Source organism: Dreissena polymorpha, chromosome 3, assembly GCF_020536995.1.
Source record: "Dreissena polymorpha isolate Duluth1 chromosome 3, UMN_Dpol_1.0, whole genome shotgun sequence".
NCBI classification, from domain to species: Eukaryota; Metazoa; Mollusca; class Bivalvia; order Myida; family Dreissenidae; genus Dreissena; species Dreissena polymorpha.
This window is the reverse complement of record NC_068357.1, coordinates 135166006-135188354: the sequence shown is the minus strand read 5'-3', so window position 1 is coordinate 135188354 and position 22349 is coordinate 135166006. Positions and strand designations below refer to the sequence as shown.

Below are 22349 nucleotides of genomic sequence, written 5' to 3'. Positions count from 1 at the left end.
ATAGGTCCTCTTTTATTATTTCATCTCTTAATAACCGCAAATGTTCAGTTAACATTAAATCCGATGTCTCATGAAATTATATGCATGTAGTGTATGTCATTTCTTGAAATGTATCCTGTTGTGGTGCGCAATACGTTGGGCAGACTGGTAGATCACTTAAAACACGTTTTAGGGAACATTTTTTAAATAAAAAATAACAAAACATTTTACAACTTTATTTACAAGCACTTTAATAAAACAGGATATAGCATAACACATATTTCTATTCAACCTGTGGAGAGATTTATTTTTGATAATTGTACTTCAAATCAGTACCAATTAAAAGCAAGGTGCGTGTCGGAATTTGAATGGATTAAACGTTTACAAACAGCTTACCCACTTGGATTATGATACATTTTCGTCGGCGACACGAGGAAATTAGTACTACGAGGGATTGCAGATTACATAAAGTAGGAACACTTGACGCATGCATAAATTTGTGATACAGCGCAACCATGATCATCTTTCATAATCTGAAATTAATAATGCAGAGATTGGTGATTTCAACCCTTACCTGTATTAGCTATTGCGTATGTACGTTCGGCTTGAATATTTAATTATAAATATATTTTCATTTTATATAATAGTAAACTTATCCGATGAAACCAAAAGTACAAATATATACGACGTTGTCGTGATCAGCAATGATGCACTTGTATCATTTCACTGAATCATAACACGTTTACATTTGAGCCTGGACCCGTGGGCATAATTTGTACCGGAGAACATACGCGAACAAACTGCATGCGGATAAAATAAATTAATTAATTTAACAAATGATCGTTGCAAAAGTTGGGAAAAGTGTACACGAATGTTGATGTGAACATTATAATTGACACAATACACATGCCAGTGACTGATGTGACATATTTCGTTTGTTTTGTGCAGATTGTACTTGTACAGAAAAGCAAGTGAATTGTTTACCAAGATTTATGTTTGCCACATTAAGATGATCTAGATAACATCATTTCTGTCTGTAATTTTGCTTAATGTTAACATACATATATGTTTCATTCGCTCTATACGCCTATGGTTAGAGAAGGACAAAAATCACCAAAATAATACAACGCAAAAAAGAAGCTCGTTGTTGAAAGCTGAGGGGATTGGAATGGATGCTTCTCAAAAGAATTGGCTGTTAATTATCTTAAAAACATAACAACGTTCTTGTAATAAATAAGACTTTTTAAAATAAATTACTTGTTAGTGCCTTTATCCGCCACATATGGAAGTTGTTTTTTTATGTAGAAAGAAGTGAACCGATCGGCATTAACAATTAACGAACAATAAGTTTATTTGCATAGCACATCGTCTGAGGGTTACACTATTACACTTAGAGGTATGTGGAACCTTTAAGTGCGTGGGTGTTACAACACGAAAAGTCTTAAATGATGATCAAGGATAAAAAAGGTATATTTTTTTATCCTAATATGGGATACACAGGGTAAGAATTCAAAGAAAAAGACGAACATTCAGTTGTTTTACTATGTTTTAATTCAAGTTTACATACATCAATGTATAATTTGTGTGACCATTTTTGAATCTTTTAATCATCCATAAATTAACTTAATGATACTGAAACAAAATTAAGGAAGCTATGTATTTGAATAATGACATACTGTTTTGATTTATGATTGATTCCACGATTTATGCGAAGATCGCGCGTCACAAAACACGTGCTGCAATATTATCGACATAAAATCCATTCTCAAATAATGAATCATGTATATTCATATACGCAGATAGAAATAACATAAACGTCCACTCGATAGAAAAGCCGAATATAACGTATGACCTGATAGCTACATATATGTATAACATAATGCTGGTGATTAAATCAGATTCATGAAAATATATATTGATAACACTCAAAAATTTCAATAATTAATAGTAAGCAGGTAACGGAAGTTATCTGTTAAACAATTCTGTTTTGTCATCAGAATAATCGGATGACTAGCAGTCGTCAGTGAATCTTTAAAAAATAATATGAATTTAACACACAAATGTAACTTCAAAAATTCAAAAAGCTGCATTTAAGAAGCATAATGTTGTTTTATTCGTATCGTTATTTACACTTTGATCGATTATTTATGCATATATCAACGAAATGTTACGCACAATTTTCTCCCACACGTTGTTGCTCCATAGGGCTTATATATATCCAGTTAAAATATTCTGAACTGGTTTACATGGTTAACAAAAAATCGCTTTAAAATAACTCTACATACTTCCAACTACTTTTAAAACCATGAAATCGATACTCTTACGCTTCGTAATAGTTTATTTTAGGCATCGATGTTAAGGCTAATGTCATGCTCAAATCATGTTATAAAGGTTAAGTGACATTTGGACTTAAATAACTACAATTACTATTGTTTATGAAGGCCACTCTGCACAGAACAAATACATTAGTATTTACACACAACTATATGTTTTTTATTAAAACATTTTATCACATGCTATACCCTGTTTCACATGCAATACAGCCATTACATTTTGTTTTATTACACGTGTAATACAACATTTTTAAGCGTTTTCTTAGTTTTCGTTTATTGACCAATCTCATTTTGTTATTTTGCTGAAATGACGTTGCAACGTCAAATGACGCCACGAAATGTAAACAACATTCGGGATTTTATTATTATGTTTGCGTAAATATTTATTTAATTTGCTCATTTAAAAGCCTGTGATAAAAAAGATCTGACACTCGTTGTCATATCATACCATATTTTATTAAACTCGTCCAGAAAATTCGTTAGTAAGCTCGCCAAAGGCTCGCTTACTAATAAAATTAACTGAACTCGTTTAATAAAATATGGTATGATATGACAACTCGTGCAAGATCCTATATATACTTGTTACCCAAAACATTTTACAACGAAACTCGAATTGTACAAACAATAGCAGTTTATTCATGTACTGTTTAAGGTCCACACTGTCGAAAAACAAACTTCGAAACGAGGCATTGACGAGCATTGATCAATTTTTACTGTCAAAGATAAAAAAGAGATCATTATAATAATGTAAGCAGTATGCAAAATGAAAAAGACATTCTATGTACACTTGAACAAATTGTAAATCAACAAACATACAAACAGTCGTTCAAATTGGAATAAAAACTGTATACTTAATGTATCGAATTTAGCTTAATATTCGCTTAATATTCCAAACGTAAATCAAACAGCCGTAAGACGTAACTTGGATATTTTATTATTTCGTACAATTATAAAATATTTAGTTATGGCACAAAGTCAGTAAAGTAAAGCTACCGTAAGTATTTTCCGCAAGTATACGCCGTCGTGAATTCAGTCGGGTCAGTGCTCATTTCGGACGGGAGGTCGTAATGGTCTTGTGTACACGAAATGGTAGACATGGGGCGAAGTAACATGAGCTCATGATTCTGTAGACGCTCGTTTAAGTGCCTGCAAATGACAAAAAAAACTAATGATTTTCTTGAGTTGTGTTTTTATTGTATGAACTTGTTTATGTTGATAATTAGATTAAAATAAAACTAAATATGTTTCTGTATGTATTTGTTTATTTTGCAATTTTCAATATATTTTCATTCATATCATAATCACGGCGTTCAGTTAGCAACTAACACTTGTCCTGGGGAGGCTGGTTACTGGTACTAAGTATACATAATTATGCCAGTAACGGACAACTTCTGTATTTGATACCGTAGTTAGGGGATAATGACCGTAGAGATTATTTATGATCGCTACCTTTCATGTATTTCTTTTATCCGAGAACGTCGGATTTGTACTTCAGCTCTCTACAGACTGAACGGGCCGGCCCGGATATTAAACGTTTGATTCATTTCTATTTAAGCTGTATTCATTATTTGTCAATTTCGCGACTTTTCTAAGCCCTTAATAAACACAAAGAATACTTGGCAGATGTGTACTAGCAGACAATATTGCACAGCTTAAAGCTCGTATTCGTTTTATTATATATATACTAGTTACTATTTACGAAATTTAATGTTCTATCATAATTTGCTGTTAAATAACCGACAGTACTGATTGTGTATGTTTATGAAATTAATCACTACAGCTTTTCTACGAGATAATTAATTTATCTTTTTAAAAGGAGGAGAACATTCACACATTCACAGTCCTTATTGGGTTATCAGTGGAGACCAAATAATTATCAAAAAATAAATATGTTATTGATTGCATTGCGTTATTGGAACTGTAAAAACACAAACGTACCTTCCTCGTTTCTTTCGCCAGTAAATTCCGGCGGCCAGTATGATAGCGACGATAAGGAAGCACAACAGAGACGACACGGCGATTGTTATCCCTAGCACAAGAGTGTAGGACTTCTCAGAGGACACCAATTGCGTTAAAGGCATCACATCTACAAAACATTACCTTACAACAAGTGGACACATAGAAACATGCTCTAAACATGCCATCACCATGTATAGCGAAATATAATGTTAATGATAAAAATATCAGAATTTATCTTAATGAAAATGGCTTTTAAAAGTACAGACAAAACATGTGAGCGCAAAGTTAAAAACCACATATTTTAGGTAATGGAACCGGAAATAAGGAAAAGGTTTAAATGTACTGTTGTACGCGTATTATTTGATGTTGATGCACGTACATATATAACGAATTGCATTTTCAATTATTGTGAGAAGTATTTTGAACTAGTCTCTCAATTCAATTCTCTATTACGTACCATTTATATTAATTTAATCCAAGCTGTTTCATTGACAACAGTGAATGTCATTTGGATTTCGTTTCGAACACGTGCACTTACAACCACGAATATTTGTATGGACCCCAGAACATGTTGATGGAAAGTAGCCGAACACGTGCACTTAACCACCACGAATAATTGTATGGACTCCAGAACACTTTGATGGAAAGTAGCCGAACACGTGCACTTACCACCAAGAATATTTGTATGGACCCCAGAACATTTTTATGGAAAGTAGCCGAACACGTGCACGTACCACCACGAATAATTGTATGGACCCCAGAACATTTTTATAGAAAGTAGCCGAACACGTGCACTTACCACCACGAATAATTGTATGGACCCCAGAACATTTTGACGGAAAGTAGCGATCTTTGGTGCAACATTCGAACATCGCCTCGTTCAGAAGCTCCGATGATGATGTCACCGTTGCCTCGCCGCCAATCTGTGTCACGTTTATCACTTTCCCGCATTTCGATATTTCTAACTCGGGCGGTGGGCGGCCACCTGTTGTCATGCATTTGATATTCAGATTTCCGTTGATAGGTTCTGATATTAATAGCGGAGTCGATGATTCCTCTGGAAACAATACACATGTTAAACGTTAGACGTATCAAAGTCTTTTATAGTTATATTACACAATTAAGATGATTTAAGTATTTTAAACCATTGCATAGTATTATTGAAAAATTTACTTTAAATACTATTAAAAGTCAAATGCGTTCATTCTCTTCAATCAATTAAGTTAATACATGTTCTCACTTGCAATGAATAATGTCGCTTCAGAATAGGTTGACGTAGGGTTCCCCAGTGTACAATTAATAGTGGATAAATGATCTTCCTCTCTTACAGTATAGCCACGTGCCTCAAAGATGCCATCGCTTCCCATTCTCTGGGCTTGTATTCGAATATTCGATCCGATGTTGAAGGTGACATTACTGTTGTCAAACATCCCTTGGATACGGCAGCTTGCCATCAGAGGAACGTTGGCTTCGGAAAATACGCATGGGTGAGTGCATTCTGGTAGTGTCACGGTGCTCTCAAACACCGGGCGATTTGTAAAACCTTCATTTGGAACAGACACACGAGTCTATATTATGATATTATAGTATGGAATCAATCATTTTGTTTAACATTAACTGAACAGACATATTATATTATGTAATGTGCTTATGCCTAAACTGCGAGAACTCATACAGAACAATAACACAAATGTATACAGATGTATAGAGAAAGTAAAAAAGGAAAATGCAGTCGCTTACTCTACAGTTCATTAAACAGTTAAGTTAGTTCACACTTTTTTGAAACTATTGCTTCCACCTAATTAAAACGCAACTTTACTAATTAAGACTATGCTAAAAAATTATTCGACACATGTAGCGTCTGTGAATCTACATTTATATGCCGAAACAATATGCTAGAAATTAATAAATGATATTTGCTTGCATGTGTTATGTCCTTATTATGTAAATAATGTTAAATATTACATTTGTGTAACTCGAATTCCACGAATATTTGGCAATTATCTTTCATTTTCTTTCGTACACTGTTCTATCCCTTCTATTTCAAGACAAACACTGTATGAACAAGGAAATATAGTAGAAATAAAAAAAAAGTGGAATCTTACTATATTAAAAGAATGTCATACGTTTAGCTTATTATGTTTTATTTTTAACATATTTATTTTAGCTCGATTGCATCGAAAGCCTCAGGCTTATAGAAATGCCATCGAGTCCGTTTTCTGGGCATATAAGCAGTACTCGGTGTTTTTTTGAGGAAGAGTGGGGATCGAACCCGTGACCTCTCGATCGCTAAGCGGACACCTTATCAATTACGCCACGGCGAACGTATTGTGTTTTGTAACAAACCTTGCCCAAAAGCGTACGCATGAAAATCCCACAATACAGCAAGAACAAAAATATTTAACATATCCGAGATTTGTCATGGATAGTCCGTTACAAAGTTTGATGGTATCTAAATAAAACTGAGTATATCGCTTATAAATTTCAAACCAATCGCGCCATGTACTAAATATCCGACTTTCGTTTCGTGATATAGACGACACAAGTAGTGAACTTCGACGTTATTAAAGAATGACTGAAAAGAGCAGAATCTGATTGTGTCTTACTGATTATCTTCCGCTATTCATGTTTTCTTATGCGTCTATTAGTCATCCTTATTGTTTATTGTTAAAATGTCAGTAATTTTTTGCCTTAAAAGGATCGTTCATTTTTTTTCTTCCGGACATTTCTCTTGAAAATAGCCTGAATCAGTGCAAGTGCGTATTAAGGTCGACATTTGAAAACCGGCTGGCGAACGCAATTATTTTACTTAAGGTATTGTCAAATAACAAAATATAAGTAATGCAAATCAGCATTTAAAATTTACGAACATATGTGTAACCGATTTTATTTAATTATCAATCGGCACTCTTTTGATGATCAACACATCAATATATGAACTTCTATCATAAGTTCTAAACTTTATTATATGTACATAAGTATGCTAGTGTGTTTCATTATGGATGTGTCTAGGTGTTCATAAACTAAGACTTGTGCTATAACCTTTATTTCTGAAAATAAAATGAGCATACGTTTATACTTTAGTGGGTGATAACAGATATTTAGCCATGCGATTATGAGTACAGTTATGTTCAATGAAATCTTCGATTGCGTTAAGAAGAAGCTCAAATAAGATTGTTGAAATTTCTTCTCGACTTCCTGTGCGAGCCATTTTTTTAAGTTTAAAATTTAATTCATTGCAGAAGGAAAATATAAACACATTCAACTACTAGTATGTAACGTACTTAACGCTCGTAGTGCCATCAAACAAGAGCAGATCAAAAGAGAGCTGTGACGAAACGTTCAACTCTGAATTCACAGGAAGATATTATGAGGTGCGTGAAGTTGGCACTGACATCGACAATCGACATTCGAATATCGAGCTGGGACGAATATCGAGCTATCTCTGACATCGCCATTCGGCACTAGTCCCGAATATCGAGCTGGGGCGAATGTCGAGCCAGCTCTGACATCGACATTCGACACTAGTCCCGAATATCTTGCTGGGGCGAATGTCGAGACAGCTCTGACATCGACATTCGACACTACCCCCGAATATCGAGCTGGGGCAAATGTCGAAACAGCTCTGACATCGACATACGGCACTAGTCCCGAATATCAAGCTGGGTCATATATCGAGCTAGTTCTGACATCGACATTCGACACTAGTCCCGTTTTGTAAATAAAGGAATCAAACATTATTGCGTTTAAGGTTTGAAACGAAAAACGGCAACAATGCTTTTTAAACGCACATTTTTCGTTGTTAAATGTTAATTTTAACAACTATACGTTTTCCTTTTGTATTGAACAACATTTGCCGTTTATATGAGAATGGCAAATTGATAATGACACAGAAGCATATTTATTTTTTTGTTTCAGATATGTCATGCCCAATGCCAGTTAACGTCATCCACGCTACTGAGCGCGTCTCATCCACGTCGGTCGGTAGTCACGTGACGTACACATGTGAGGCTACACACGCGCGTTTGGTGATCTCACGCAGACTTGCTCTCCTACAGGGCGGTGGACGGGTCTAACACCCAGCTGCCAAAGTAGGTTCTATACTTATATACTATGGAAGTGTTTCCGCCAGTTCTCGCATTATGCTTTATGGCATTGTATTTCATGCAATTCATTTTCCATGTTGCTATTTATAATTGCATTTTGCTTAATGACACTGTATATCATGCAACTCATTTTCCATGTCGCCATTTATAATTGCATTTTTCTATTTATGATATTAATTGAAATGATACGTTTGAGTGACAGTTTTTATTATGAATCCATGGGTCTTAATGACATATGTATACTCCTTTGTTATAATTTATTAGTTCTTCTTATGTAAAAAAGTAAAATGTAATGTAAATGTTCAATTTACTAACTTTTCCTGTCTTCTTTTCTTCTCTTAACTTTACGTATTGAAATGATACAACAGAATCATTACTTCAAATTTCATTTTGCAAATGTCATTGGAAAGAAAACACGGGACGAGCTTTAATACAACTTCGATGTTATTTCGATTTCTTGCGCAAAAAGTGGCCCTTTTAATCCAAGGGGGATAACTGATGAAACGTGTAAAAATTAATAAATTCTCTCGAAACGGTGTTGTTAAAGATTCTCCATCGGAAAGTTTGTCCTACACATATCCAGCGTCAAAAGAGAACAGCAAACAAACAAAAAAGAAGCAGAAGAAGACGAAAGAATGAAGTATGCAACATAATTTTCTTTTTCTGTCTTCCGTAACTTGCAGGTAGACTTTCAACTTTGGCAAAAGACAAATTTCAAGATAGATGTGCAGAGGTGCACTGTTTGAGCAGAGGCGTAGCTAGCATGTGACTTTTGGGGCGGCAAATTTTATGACAAATATAGGGGTTGGTCTTTAGATAAATATGTCCATACCATATCCTGAATAATGATTGTGACCTGAATATGTAGGTAAATACTTACAATGTACATACATTTCTATCGTTCCAGGTCAATGCAGATATCTTCGGTATAGAGTACAACCCAGAAACAGTCATGCTTCATCAAGAATCGGTAGTAGTTCCTGAGAGCTTGGAAATCTATGTTGAACGCATACAACTGCTGAACCATATTTTCTGAAAAGACACAAACAATTTTGATGTTGATATCTTCAAAGAATTATTAGAATTTTGGAGTGTCACTAGTCTTTAACTAAATGTAGTCCACCAAGGTCCACAGACAGTATTCAAATCAAATTTCGAGAAGACAAGATTGATAATAATAGCTGCTACTGCTTTCAAGACTGTTCAAGTTAACTAGATTGCATTTCTGTACCTGCTGAAACAGCAAAGTACCTATTGGACAAGGTCATGACAACTATGACTTTAATACTTTTATAATATAAATGACAAAACTTGTTTATAAAATAGTCATTAAAAAAATTCTACACCTTGTCAATTTCTATTTGACAAATTGATCATTAGTGACAAGTATATATATATATATATATATATATATATATATATTTATATATTTATAGAGTTTATATATATTTAGACATTGTGCTTTCAGATTTGTTGTTTTTCAAAACACATAATGTACTTTTATTGACCTGTTTTGACTGAAATCGATTGAGGGTAAATACTTGATGTATAAACTATGCATTTATACATTTTGACTGTTCACCTTATTGGCTTAACCTGCTAATTTTACTTGATTTGGTATTTAATGAGGGAATTTTTATTAGGTCTCATTGGAATCAAAAACAGACTCTATATTATTTTGCTATTGGTGATCTGAGTTTGATTTCAAATTTGCACAAATAGTATAGATGTAGTTGTGGTCTTCATAATGTATTTGATATTTCATATACCCAAGTGTAAGAATAGTGTAACAGCTACTAACAGGGTATTCACTCACTAATCCTTTAATAATACTAATCCAATTAAGACTGTGAGACAGTATCAGTGTAGGTGCTAATTGGTGAGTGAATGAAGTTACTAACACTGCATGTTTTTATGTGAGATGTTTTAAGCTATAGAGTTTCACTGGCTTTATACATTAGTATAGTTTCATTCGTTCATAAGGTCTTGTCAGAGATAGATGTACATTCAAATTGGCATTTTCCCTTTGCCAGTACCTATTTATTCTAAGACTTAGTCTTCTGGTCGCTGGTGAGTGTACTTTTATTGTTCATTTAAATAAATTGTATTGTTTTATTGTATGTTTATTGTAATACAAATGTATTTGCCTGATTATTGTGTATTTCAATGCAATAGGTAATTTAATATTGTAATTTCAATTTGTTATTTATAATTTATAATTGTTTTTGTTAATTTCTTGCCATCATTTTCATCATAACCTACATATATATAATAACTAATATGTTCAACCAACCCACTTGTGTTATGAATACACAACCACCGGCTACAATAGTATTTAACCTCTATTTCAGGATGGAATAATTTTCCAATCTCAATCATAGGATCCCTTACCTTGGTAATTTTAAGACCTTGGCTATATTTTCCATTCTAAGTAAGTTTGAGCACAAAAGATGGGATTTCCACAATTTAGAATTTTGAGTTCATCATTTTAATCTTAAAATCGGATGTGTATTTTTAGCTCACCTGATTGCTCAGGTGAGCTTTTCTGACCGGTCTTTGTCCGTCGTAAGTCCGTCCGTCCGTAAACATTTGCTCGTAAAACCTTTAGAGGCCACATTTCTTGTCCCATCTTCATGAAACTTAGTCAAAAGCTTTGCCCCAATAAAATCTCCGCCGAGTTCGAAACTGGGTTATGCCAGGTCAAAAACTAGGTCACTAGGTAAAAAAAGAGAAAAACCTTGTAAACACTGTAAAAGTCACATTTTATGTTCAATCTTCATGTAACTTTGTCAAAATGTTTGTCTTAATGATATCTTGATTCAGTTCAAAAGTGGTTCCTGTGTGTTGAAAAACATGGCCGCCAGTGGGCGGGGCAGTTTTCCTTATTTGGCTATAGAGAAACCTTGTAAACACTCTAAAAGTCACAATTTTTGCCCAATCATCATGAAAGTTGGTCGAAACATTGGTTTTATTGATTTCTTGAACGAGTTCGAAAATGGTCTAGATCGGTGAAAAAAACATGGCCGCCAGGGGGCGGGGCAGTTTTCTCTAAATGTATATAGTGAAAACATGGGAACACTCTGGAAGTCACATTTTTGGTCCAATGTTCATGAAATTTGGTCAGAACATGTGTTTTTTTTCTATGACAGTTGAGTTCGAAAATGGTTCGGATCGGTAAAAAAGCATGGCCGCTGGGGGGATGTCATTTTCCTTATATTTAAATAGTAATAACAGCTTTTATATACTTTAATAGTTTATCATGTCAAGGGAAGTAACTGCAAATGAAAAATTATGTTGAATTGACAGAGTTGTCTCCCTTTTTAAAATATTTGTTTTAAGCACAAGAAGATTAAGTGGAATTAATTATAAATTATAGTTTTACATTCTGGAAGATGGCAAACTTTTGAATATGTTTTTTATTGTTTGATGATTCTGTACAATATGGCATTCTTTTGTCAAACAATTAAAGCGAGACTATACGATGTTGATATGTGTTAAATTGTAATATATTGATAAATACATGTTACAATAACACAAAAAAGGCAAGATATTGAAGACGAATTTGATAAAATGCAGCAAAGACAAATAAGTGCCCCGAGCTGATGGTGACGAAGATATTTCGTACATATTTTCCTACAATAACCGAAGAATTCGTCTTTTTATTAGGATCGGAGTAAGTGTTCGTCAATCTCTTGCACGACGGTTACATTACATTCACCTCTGTATTGGGCTCAGAACGGACTATTTTGATGAAAGCGTCTCATTCATGTCATGATCATTCCAAGCGTTCACCATGGAGGTTACAGTATACTAAACAATCTCTTGCACGACGGTTACATTACCATCTCATACCATAATATTTTATAACAGTCTTAATTCATTATTATAAAATTGATATGGTTGTTTGATGTTTACAAACCTACATACATACCTACGTCGAAGCAATGCCTAACGTCACTCACTACAAATTATGTTCAATTGTTTACATTTGTGAAGTGCGTGGAATGATTCCATCTGCGTAAATGGGCAATAAAATAGTTCCAAAGAGTTGCATTAAAACTCGCAAGTTTTTGCACGATTTATCGTAAATAATATTCCTATTTCATTATTTTACGCATCTGATCCTAAAAAATCAAAATCAAATATACTCTGAATGCGTTTGTTCGGTTTTACCTAGTTTCTGGGCAATATGTCATGCAGAGCCTTTCGCAGAGTTTTCATGTGAGAGCAAGGAACGACAACTCTGCGTGGAGATTGAGTGTTCGTGTGTCGAATGAATAGACATCACTGCAGGAATTTAAAAACAACCATTAAACTAAATTAAGATTCACATCGTACATGCATGATATACATTCTGGCGAATTCTACTGTACAAACATTTTCGATTTAAATATTAAATATCTCGCTTATTTCGCATTTTTCGTCACATGTTCTTCTTAAGTTATATTTTAAATTATATTGAAATGTATGACCTTGTTAACACTTTAGAGGTCACATTTATTTTCGATCATCATGAAACTTGGTCTGAAGATTTGTCAGAATGATATCTTGGATGAGTTCGAAAATGGTTTTTGATCCTTAAAAAACATGGCCACCAGGGGCGGGGAATTTTTCCTTATATGGCTATCTATGGCTTTAGTAAAACCTTGTTAACACTCTAGAGGCCACATTTATTGTCCAATCTTCTGAAATTTGGTCAGAAGATTGGTCTCAATGCTATCTTGGATGAGTTCGAAAATAATTATGTTTGCTTGAAAAACATGGCTTCCAATGGGGCGGGGCATTTTTCCTTATACGGCTATAGTAAAATCTTGTTAACACTCTAGTTTTATTAAATTCAGTTGCCCAATCTTCATGAAATTAAGTCAGAACATTTGTGTCCTGTGTAGTAAAGTTTGGTTTTAATAGTCCGTATTATGTACCATTAACTGTTTTATTTAATTTTTCATAACACAGAATTTTCATAATTAACAACTGTTTTAGTCATTATTTCTTATGGTAAGGCTATCAACTAAGAGAAAGCTGAAATGAAGACAACATGTACACAATTTTGCAGTATCTATCTCTATTGTTTAACCTGCTGAGTCATATTTCCCAATCTATTTTTAGTTCTGCTCTAGAATTTGTTAGACCACAGATATTGATCATTGCAGTGTGTAACTATTTACCACTCAGCTTACTGACCCTCTCACTTTGCTGTATGCCAGACGTTAATATCAGTGGTCAGTAATAAAAGCTGGTTGAACTGTTTGATATATTTTTAGCTCACCTGATTGCTCAGGTGAGCTTTTGTGACCGGTCTTTGTCCGTCGTATGTCCGTCCGTCCGTTATCATTTGCTCGTAAACACTATAGAGGCCACATTTCTTGTACCATCTTCATGAAACTTGGTCAGAAGCTTTGTCCCAATAAAATTTCGGCCGAGTTCGAAACTGGGTTGTGCCGGGTCAAAAACTAGGTCACTAGGTCAAAAAAAAGAAAAACCTTGTAAACACTGTAGAAGTCACATTTTATGCCCAATCTTCATGTAACTTTGTCAAAATGTTTGTCTTAATGATATCTTGGTTGAGTTCAAAAGTGGTTCCGATCCGTTGAAAAACATGGCCGCCAGTGGGCGGGGCAGTTTTCCTTATTTTGCTATTGAGAAACCTTGTAAACACTCTAGAAGTCACAATTTTTGCCTGATCATCATGACAGTTGGTCAAAACATTGGTTCAATTGATGTCTCGGACGAGTTCGTAAATGGTCGAGATCAGTGAAAAAAACATGGCCGCCCACTAGCGCATTTTTCTCTATATGTATATAGTTGCAGTTTTCCCTATTTGGCTATAGAGAAATTTGTAAACACTCTAGAAGTCACAATTTTTGCCCAATCATCATGAAAGTTGGTCAAAACATTGGTTTTGTTTAAATCTCGGACGAGTTTGAAAATGGTCGGGATTGGTGAAAAAAACATGGCCGCCAGTGGGCGGGGCATTTTTCTCTATATGTATATAGTGAAAACATGTGAACACAGTAGAAGTCACATTTTTGGCCCAATTTTCATGAAATTTCCCAGAACATTTGTTTCCTTGATACGAGAGTTGAGTTCAAAAATGGTTCCGGTCAGTTAAATAACATGGCTGCTGGGAGGGGGGCAGTTTTCTCATTATGCCCCCCCCCTTCGAAGAAGAGGGGGTATATTGTTTTGCTCATGTCGGTCCGTCCGTCCACCAGATGGTTTCCGGATGATAACTCAAGAGCGCTTATGCCAAGGATCGTGACTCGCAGATGACTCCTATTGATTTTTAGGTCACTAGGTCAAAGGTCACGATGACCCGAAATAGTAAAATGGTTTCCGGATGATAACTCAAGAACACTTATGCCTAGGATCATGAAACGTCATAGCTACATTGATCATTACTCGCAGATAACCCCTATTGATTTTCAGGTCACTAGGTCAAGGTCACGATGACCCGAAATAGTAAAATGGTTTCCGGATGATAACTCAAGAATGCTTTGGCCTAGGATCATGAAACTTCATAGGTACATTGATCATAACTCGTAGATGACCCCTATTGATTTTCAGGTCACTAGGTCAAAGGTCAAGATGACCCAAAATAGTAAAATGGTTTCCGGATAATAACTCAAGAACGCTTAGGCCTAGGATCATGAAACTTCATAGGTACATTGATCATGACTTGTAGATGACCCCTATTGATTTTCAAGTCACTAGGTCAAAGGTCTAGGTCACGGTGACCCGAAATAGTAAAATGGTTTCCAGATGATAACTCAAGAGCGCTTATGCCTAGGATCATGAAACTTCATAGGTACATTGATCATGACTCGAAGATGACCCCTATTGATTTTCAGGTCACTAGGTCAAAGGTCAAGGTCGGGGTGATTTGAAATAGTAAAATGGTTTATGGATGATAACTCAAGAATGCTTATGCCTAGGATCATGAAACTTCATAGGTACAATGATCATGACTCTCAGATAACCCTGTGGATTTTCAGGTCCCTATGTCAAAGGTCACGGTGACCTGAAATAGTAAAATGGTTTCTGGATGATAACTTAAGAACGCTTATGCCTAGGTTCATGAAACTTCATAGGTATATTGATCATGACTCGCAGATGACCCCTATTGATTATCAGGTCACTAGGTCAAAGGTCAAGGTCACAGTGCCAAATAACGTATTCACACAATGGCTGTTAAGGTCACGGTGACTCAACTTAGAAAAATGATATCTGGATGATAACTCAAGAATGCTTATGCCTAGGATCATGAAACTTCATAGGTATATTGATCATGACTCGCAGATGAAATAATGATGAAACTTGACCAGGATGTTTGTCTGGACAATATCTAGGTCAAGTTTGACATTTGGTAAAGATTGAATGAACCGACTCCTCTCAGGTGAGCGAACTAGGGCCATCTTGGCCCTCTTGTTAGAATTCATACAATCATCTTAAAACAGTATCATTCTGGGTAGGTATTCAATATCCATCTTAGATGGATCTTATGTTTAAGATCCGATCCGGTCAAACTATAAGTTTCATCCTTGATTACTCTGCAATCTTAAAATCAATATAAAACTAACAAGAGACCCGCAAAACGGATGCCAACGCTCGGCTTTTGAATAAATGAAAGCTTGTCAGATTTTTTTTAGAGGTCACAGTGACCTTGATCTAGGGACCTCAAAATGGTGTGGCGCGTAGAACACATCAAGGTGAATCTACATATGAAGTTTCAAAGTTGTACGTGGAAGCACTTTGATTGTACAGCCAATGTAAAGGTTTTAGCACGACGCCGGCGGACGGCTGACGTTGGACGAGCTGGCTATGACAATACCTCGGGTTTTCTCCGAAAACAGCCGAGCTAATAAAATTATGAAGATACCGCATGCTCGTATTAATTACTGTTCTAGAATTTAACCAAAGGCAAAGTGTGTACAATACAACATGGATATAAAACTGACCATTAATTAATTTCTTTAAATATTGATTTTTCTGTTCAAAAAAGAGGTCTAGGATATTTAACAATAAACAATAGTTTGATGCTAGATGAAACGTATTGTATAAATATAATTAAATGCATTAATGACACTGCAAATTGTAATAAATCAGCCAGACCTGGAATACTTTGGGAATTTATTACACGTTATGGAAAAAAACTATACAATTAAATTTGCAAGTAAAAGGGAAAAAAAGAAAAACGAATTGGAGGAAAAATTACAAAATGAAATAAACACCTTAGCATACTTAATTGTAACCACACAAAATAGAGAATAATATAAAGGAAAGCTCAGGGAAAAGAAAACGAATTACAGACTATGAAGCAACATAAATGTTATCATGTTAAGATCAAAAGCTGTCAAAAGTGAGATGAATGGAAAAAAAACACAAAATGTTTTGCAAAGTTGATTTTGTTTCTAATTGTAGCCTTTGATACAAATAACCATAAATGTAACATACAATGTTTGCAGCATTAATTATAAAAACAGTTTTATAAAATGGATAGAAACCTTTTACAACAATATAACAGTTATTCTTGTTAATAATGGATTCTTATCTGAAGAAATAAAAGTTGTCCTCTTTCTAGTTTTTTATTTATTTTGTGTATGGAAATAACAGAAAAAATCTCTAACAATGATTCTATCAAGGATCATTATATATAATACAGAAATAAAACATACACTTTTTTCTGAATATGCAACATACATAAATAATGGTACAAAGGAGTCATTTGAAAATCTTGTAACTTAAATTACAGAATTTAGTAAAATATCTGGACTAAAGTAAAACTTAAATAAAATAGTAGATTAAAGATTAGGGAATATTAAAAACTGTGTACAATTTTAAAGTACATGTATACAAAATAACAAAGGGCAATAACTCAAAAAAGTAGTAATGCAAGTTATGTTTCTTGAAGTGGTATCACAAGTACTTTCAAGAGTTATGCTCAGACAAGCAAACAGGACGTCACCACTGCATCGGAACTAAGTTACACCTATTGTTATGATAATGTCTCCAAACTATAGTCAGGCAACACAAAAACTACACATTTTTTTCGTAAAAAAGGACAGTAACTCCAAAATGATGAAGAAGAGAATAATGGTTCTTGTGAACTCAATGTTTTACCGAGATCTTTCCATCCAAGAAGTTTTTGTTATTAAAAAACTCGTCTTCCTGATAAAAAAGTGACTAAGGGGCCATTATTCACTATATACATAATCTTAAAGGAAACCATTATGTTCATATGTCAGATTTTTATCTCTTTGAAAGATGTTGCATGGTATTGCTCATCAGAATTCTTAATACATTATCAATAACAGTGTTATGTTCTTATTTCATATATTATTAAAACATGTTTTATAATAACCAGTTTACACAAATTTGTCATTTCTCAACCTAAGGTTTATTAAAGTCCAAACCCATAAGACACAACTAAAATATTAGTCATTAATTCTTCAAATGAGTTGTAATTTTTTATCTCTGACAATTTACTAAAATTTATAGACACTGTAACTCCAATATAACGCGGATGACGGGGTCCAAGCCACGCAACCGCGTTATAAACGGACAGCGTTATAAGTTTTGAGCTAATTTATTGCAGGGGGATATAAAAACAGGTAAAGTTTAGCCTATAATATAGGTCCTGTGTATTGCCATGCTGTGTTGTCATCCGCAAATACTTGCATATAAACCGAATCGAACGATAACGTAATACATACCGCTTTTCTAATGTGCACATGCATCCGATAATCCAATATAATTACAACATCAATTACGAAAAAAATAATCTTTAACATTTATGACGAGAAATATGAAATTCATAAAAACATCCATATGCCGACGCCAATTTTCAGAAAAAGAGTACAGTGCATTATGGGACAGAGCTTTAATTGGGCGAGCGACTTTAAATTTAGATTGAATGCAATACAACACATGTACAAAGAATTGTTTTATTGCGTCATACGCGTCATGTAAAAATCGTGCTTTCCGTGAATTTTCTGATAAATGGCAAAAATTAAAGTGAATCTCTGTAAAGTATACTGCGTTAGCACGTAAATAAATCGTTAGGATTATTTAATTTATTATTCGTACACGTACAGAAACATTAAACATAAACAAAGATCTTTTTATTTATCAAGCATGTATAGCATATAATAAACGATTACACTTTCAAAGTTTATACAATGAAGTACAATTCACGATACATACAAAACATTAACAGGTAATTCATCTATTCGCTATAAAATGTGAAATATTCCGTCATCTTTCTCTGCTTGCACGAGTCTCTGGCTACGGCTCGTGCAAGGGCGATGATGTTGCGCAGATGACAGGTCTGAGCCGATGTTCCGTCGGCAGAGACCTTCCTCGAGGCCTCTGACGATGGAAGACATCGCAGGTAGCGGTTCCATTTCTTCTTCTTCGTCGTTGTCGTTCTCGTCGGCCTCTGTACATGCACCGGTAGCGTTAGCCACGATCTCCTCGTCGGTAAGATGCGCTGTGGTTGCGAGCTCATCGTCTATCTTAAGCCAATGATCGATTTCGTCGTCCGTCACGCCAAACGCATCGCGGGATTTGTTGACATCGACTGCCGAGAAGGAGTTGAAGTCTGCAAGGTGCTTTTCTGCCTGAGAAACGTCTGCAGCGCTGAATCCTTCAAACTCCCCATCGCTGTCGTCGGCTTCATCGCTGCCGATCGCGTCTCCTAAGGCCCTCCGCCAACAGCCATGGATGGTTTGCCTTGATACTTCTTGCCAGGCGCTGTCCAACATGTCATGGTAGATGGTGCGCAGGTATTGACTGTGGTTAACTGATCACTTTTGTGGTCAAACACCATTAGACCTTCATTGATGCATTTTGGAAGAGCTGTACAACCAAGAAGTGCTGGAAGCAAATCTCCCATGTTTAAGATGACATCTTTTGCAGTCTCAGATTCAAAATCAACCCTTGTGCATGAAATCTGTCTTCCTGAAACAAATAAAACTCATAACTTCACCACAAAGGATGCCCCATAATAACAAGAGCACCGCATAAAGGGTGCCACGGCTGCGGGTGCAGTTTTTAATAAATGAAAGATTGTCAAATTATATTTTTAAAGGTCACAGTGACCTTGACCTTTGACCTAGCGACCCAAAAATGGGTGTGAAATGTAGAACTCATCAAGGTGCACCTATATATGAAGTTTCAAAATTTAAACCAATATGCAACACTAATGCCAATACATGGGTGACTGCAATATCTCTCCATATTCATCAAATACTAGTCTAGCATATAATTTTTAATTATCATTTGTCTTTTAGAAAATACATACACATGTGAAATTACATATAGGCACATCCACAGTATTCCTATTCCGTTTAGCTTTAGCTTCAATTGAGGTATCCACCACATTCTGAAAAGTCAAGTTGTGTATCAATTAAGAGACAAAAAGCACTGTCATTAAATCAGTAAAGGTAACAGTTTAAACAAACTTATGTTCAAACTAATTTCTAAGTCAACTAAACTACCAAAATTGAATATAAAATATGTCTTTTTTGCTTGCCTTTGTAGTTTTTCTTATGCTTCTAAGAGTGGTAATGGTAACCGCAGTAAGGCCTTATTCTGAGTCTATACAAAGATGCAATTAAGTTCTCTATTATAAGCTATCAAAAGGCATATTACTTAGTTTTGATTAAGAAATATAATTCCAATAATCTGTGACAATTAAGAAATAAAATTAACGCACACCAACTTCCAAGGTACAAGTTCTAAATAAATGTATAGCAGATAAAACATTTTGCACATAATCCCTCTCCCAAAAGTAAAAAAAACAACTGTTTATGAACTATCACGAACAATTTCAAGATAGATTCTTGCGCGAAACTTTCTAGCGTATTGATTGTTGTACCCATTAACAGACATACCTCTTCTTGACCTTGACAGATTTGGGCATGCTCTCTCGGATGTCTCAGAGGAATACCGGTGTCATCATACAAAGATATAAAATTAAAGTACATTCTTACAACTTCATAATGAAGAAACATTACAGATAACGTAGGATCCTTTATGGAAATAAATGCAAAGTTTATTGGGCTCCTGAGTTACAAAAATTCCTAAGGAATAAATGTGCATCAATTGTTTACTATATTGCCTCAAAATCAATCAAAAGTCATTAAATTCAAAATGCAACTTTCTTTTAAATTCAAAATGCAACTTTCTTCGACTGCATTAAATAATATCAACAAAGCTAACAGACATATTAGAAGTATGAGTTAGATCTTAACATAGTGATATACTATAGAAAATTTGCTTAATAGAAAAACGGGTACGAGATTATTGAGCACGAATCAATTCGAGAAATCAACAAACGTGATTGTACTTATAGTGGCTTATCAAAAATTTAAGCAAATGAAATCTAACTAATTACAAAGCATGAAAATACATTAAACTTACACCGTGGGGGCTATAAAGACTGATAATCTGGTATTTTGAGTGATTTGCGCCGACCGCGTCTTTTTACGGTGGTAAGACCGTAGTCCATATAAACGGACTGCCATATGCACCCCTTCATAAACATGGGTGCAGTTCAGCGCAGAGAATCCGTGCGCTTCACTAAACAGACGTCGTTCGAGACAAATTGAGGAAAATAATGAATAAACTTCATAAACATGTTAACTTTACCTGAATGGCAACCTACGGATGTTATCCTATGCACGCACCCTATAAAAACACGACGATGTTTCAACACACTTTTCTCGCTGACATGTTTTATGTTTAAATTTGAAACAGTGTATTCAGTATCGAATAACACATCGTTATCGACTTTGTAGGCTCCAACACATAACCCGACGTGCAAAATATTGGTGTACTGCGACCTAACCAATATTGGGTCAATTTTCCAATATGGCGGATACAGAGTACGAAAGCAAAACTAAGTCAATAAAAAGCAATTATTTATTGTTTTAATGGTAACATTCGTATGAGTTTGTGGTTTAGACAGGTAAACGTTGATAAGATCTTGCAGTTTCAGTGTTCCTTAACCATTGCATTGTTGATTAAATTTTGCACCCATGGGCAAGAGCCGGCGCATTGCAACTATCAGCTAACCATTGGGTTATAAAGCTGAGAGTTGAATAATTGCAACTAGTAAGACCGATGCAGCACAAGTACTAAGGTTACACATCACTAATTTGGTTATAAACCACCACATAAGAGTCCGATCGAGGGGCTACAGACAACACAATGTCAACAAATTATGACTTACTCAGTGTGGCTATCTTCCTTTTTTCGGCGCTGAAATCAGGACATGTGTATTCCCCGGAACTCACATGTTTGGATTTTGCTCTCGATGAGAATTTAGACTAAACACCGGGCGGGAGAAATTATTATTTAAACAGCGACCTCTGTCGTGAAAATACAAGTTGTAAAAATTGGTTCCCGCTTCATTTTTTGATAATGACAACATTGTAATGAAGACGATAAGTTTATTTTGAGAATGCTTAGTAGAATTTTATTTTGCAAACTACGTATTAGTTATTTACATTAGGTTGCTGTTCATTATTACTGATGAATTGAAAATATCTTATTATGACCATTTAGTATTACATGTTCATTTAAATTTATTAAATGTAATAAGCCAGTATCAATATATATTGTAAACATGTTTTTTACATTTAAATAAGCAGTGCATATATACAAAGGAAATATACAAACATACACAAAGTCGCGAATACAGCAATGATGTAAACAAAAATTCAATTCTTCAATTATAAATAGCAATATGGAAAATGAATTGCAAGAAATACAATGCCATAAAGCATAAAACGAGAACTGGCGGATATTCCCTTCCATAATATACAAGCGCGTTTATTCGCCAATAACGTCATTTAGTTAAATCCAGACACATTTCGGTTATTGTGACGCATTTCGATAAAATGGGTAAATTTTGATTGGTGATTATACCATTTAAATATATCAATTTCAACATATGTTTGTATCGTGT

The 22349-nt window shown here is 34.8% G+C and overlaps 2 protein-coding genes across 2 annotated transcripts; both read right to left on the bottom strand.

The window, feature by feature from the left end:
* Nucleotides 1-241: 241 nt before the first annotated feature.
* On the bottom strand, nucleotides 242-6835 carry LOC127871567 (uncharacterized). The gene is made up of 6 exons (XM_052414629.1): nucleotides 6618-6835; nucleotides 5512-5814; nucleotides 5071-5328; nucleotides 4251-4398; nucleotides 3306-3458; nucleotides 242-3025 (listed from the first exon to the last, which is right to left on the bottom strand). The coding sequence occupies exons 1-6, from the start codon at nucleotides 6676-6678 to the stop codon at nucleotides 3016-3018; spliced, it is 933 nt and encodes a 310-aa protein (XP_052270589.1). The 5' UTR covers nucleotides 6679-6835; the 3' UTR covers nucleotides 242-3015.
* Nucleotides 6836-16674: 9839 nt separating this feature from the next.
* Nucleotides 16675-20023, bottom strand: LOC127873918 (jerky protein homolog-like). The gene is made up of 2 exons (XM_052418029.1): nucleotides 19680-20023; nucleotides 16675-19336 (listed from the first exon to the last, which is right to left on the bottom strand). Exon 2 carries the CDS (start codon nucleotides 19138-19140, stop codon nucleotides 18610-18612), a length of 531 nt encoding a protein of 176 aa, XP_052273989.1. The 5' UTR covers nucleotides 19141-19336; nucleotides 19680-20023; the 3' UTR covers nucleotides 16675-18609.
* Between the last annotated feature and the right edge of the window lie 2326 nt (nucleotides 20024-22349).

Bases quoted from the DNA above. Each gene is read 5' to 3' on its own strand.
- LOC127871567 (XM_052414629.1), bottom strand. From the start codon at position 6,678: ATGTTAAATATTTTTGTTCTTGCTGTATTGTGGGATTTTCATGCGTAC. The intron at 5,815-6,617 runs GTTTGTTACAAA...TTCCAAATGAAG, and splicing joins TGCGTACGCTTTTGGGCAAG to GTTTTACAAATCGCCCGGTG. The intron at 4,399-5,070 runs GTAAGTGCACGT...AATGTTTTGTAG, and splicing joins CCATACAATTATTCGTGGTG to ATGTGATGCCTTTAACGCAA.
- LOC127873918 (XM_052418029.1), bottom strand. From the start codon at position 19,140: ATGTTGGACAGCGCCTGGCAAGAAGTATCAAGGCAAACCATCCATGGC.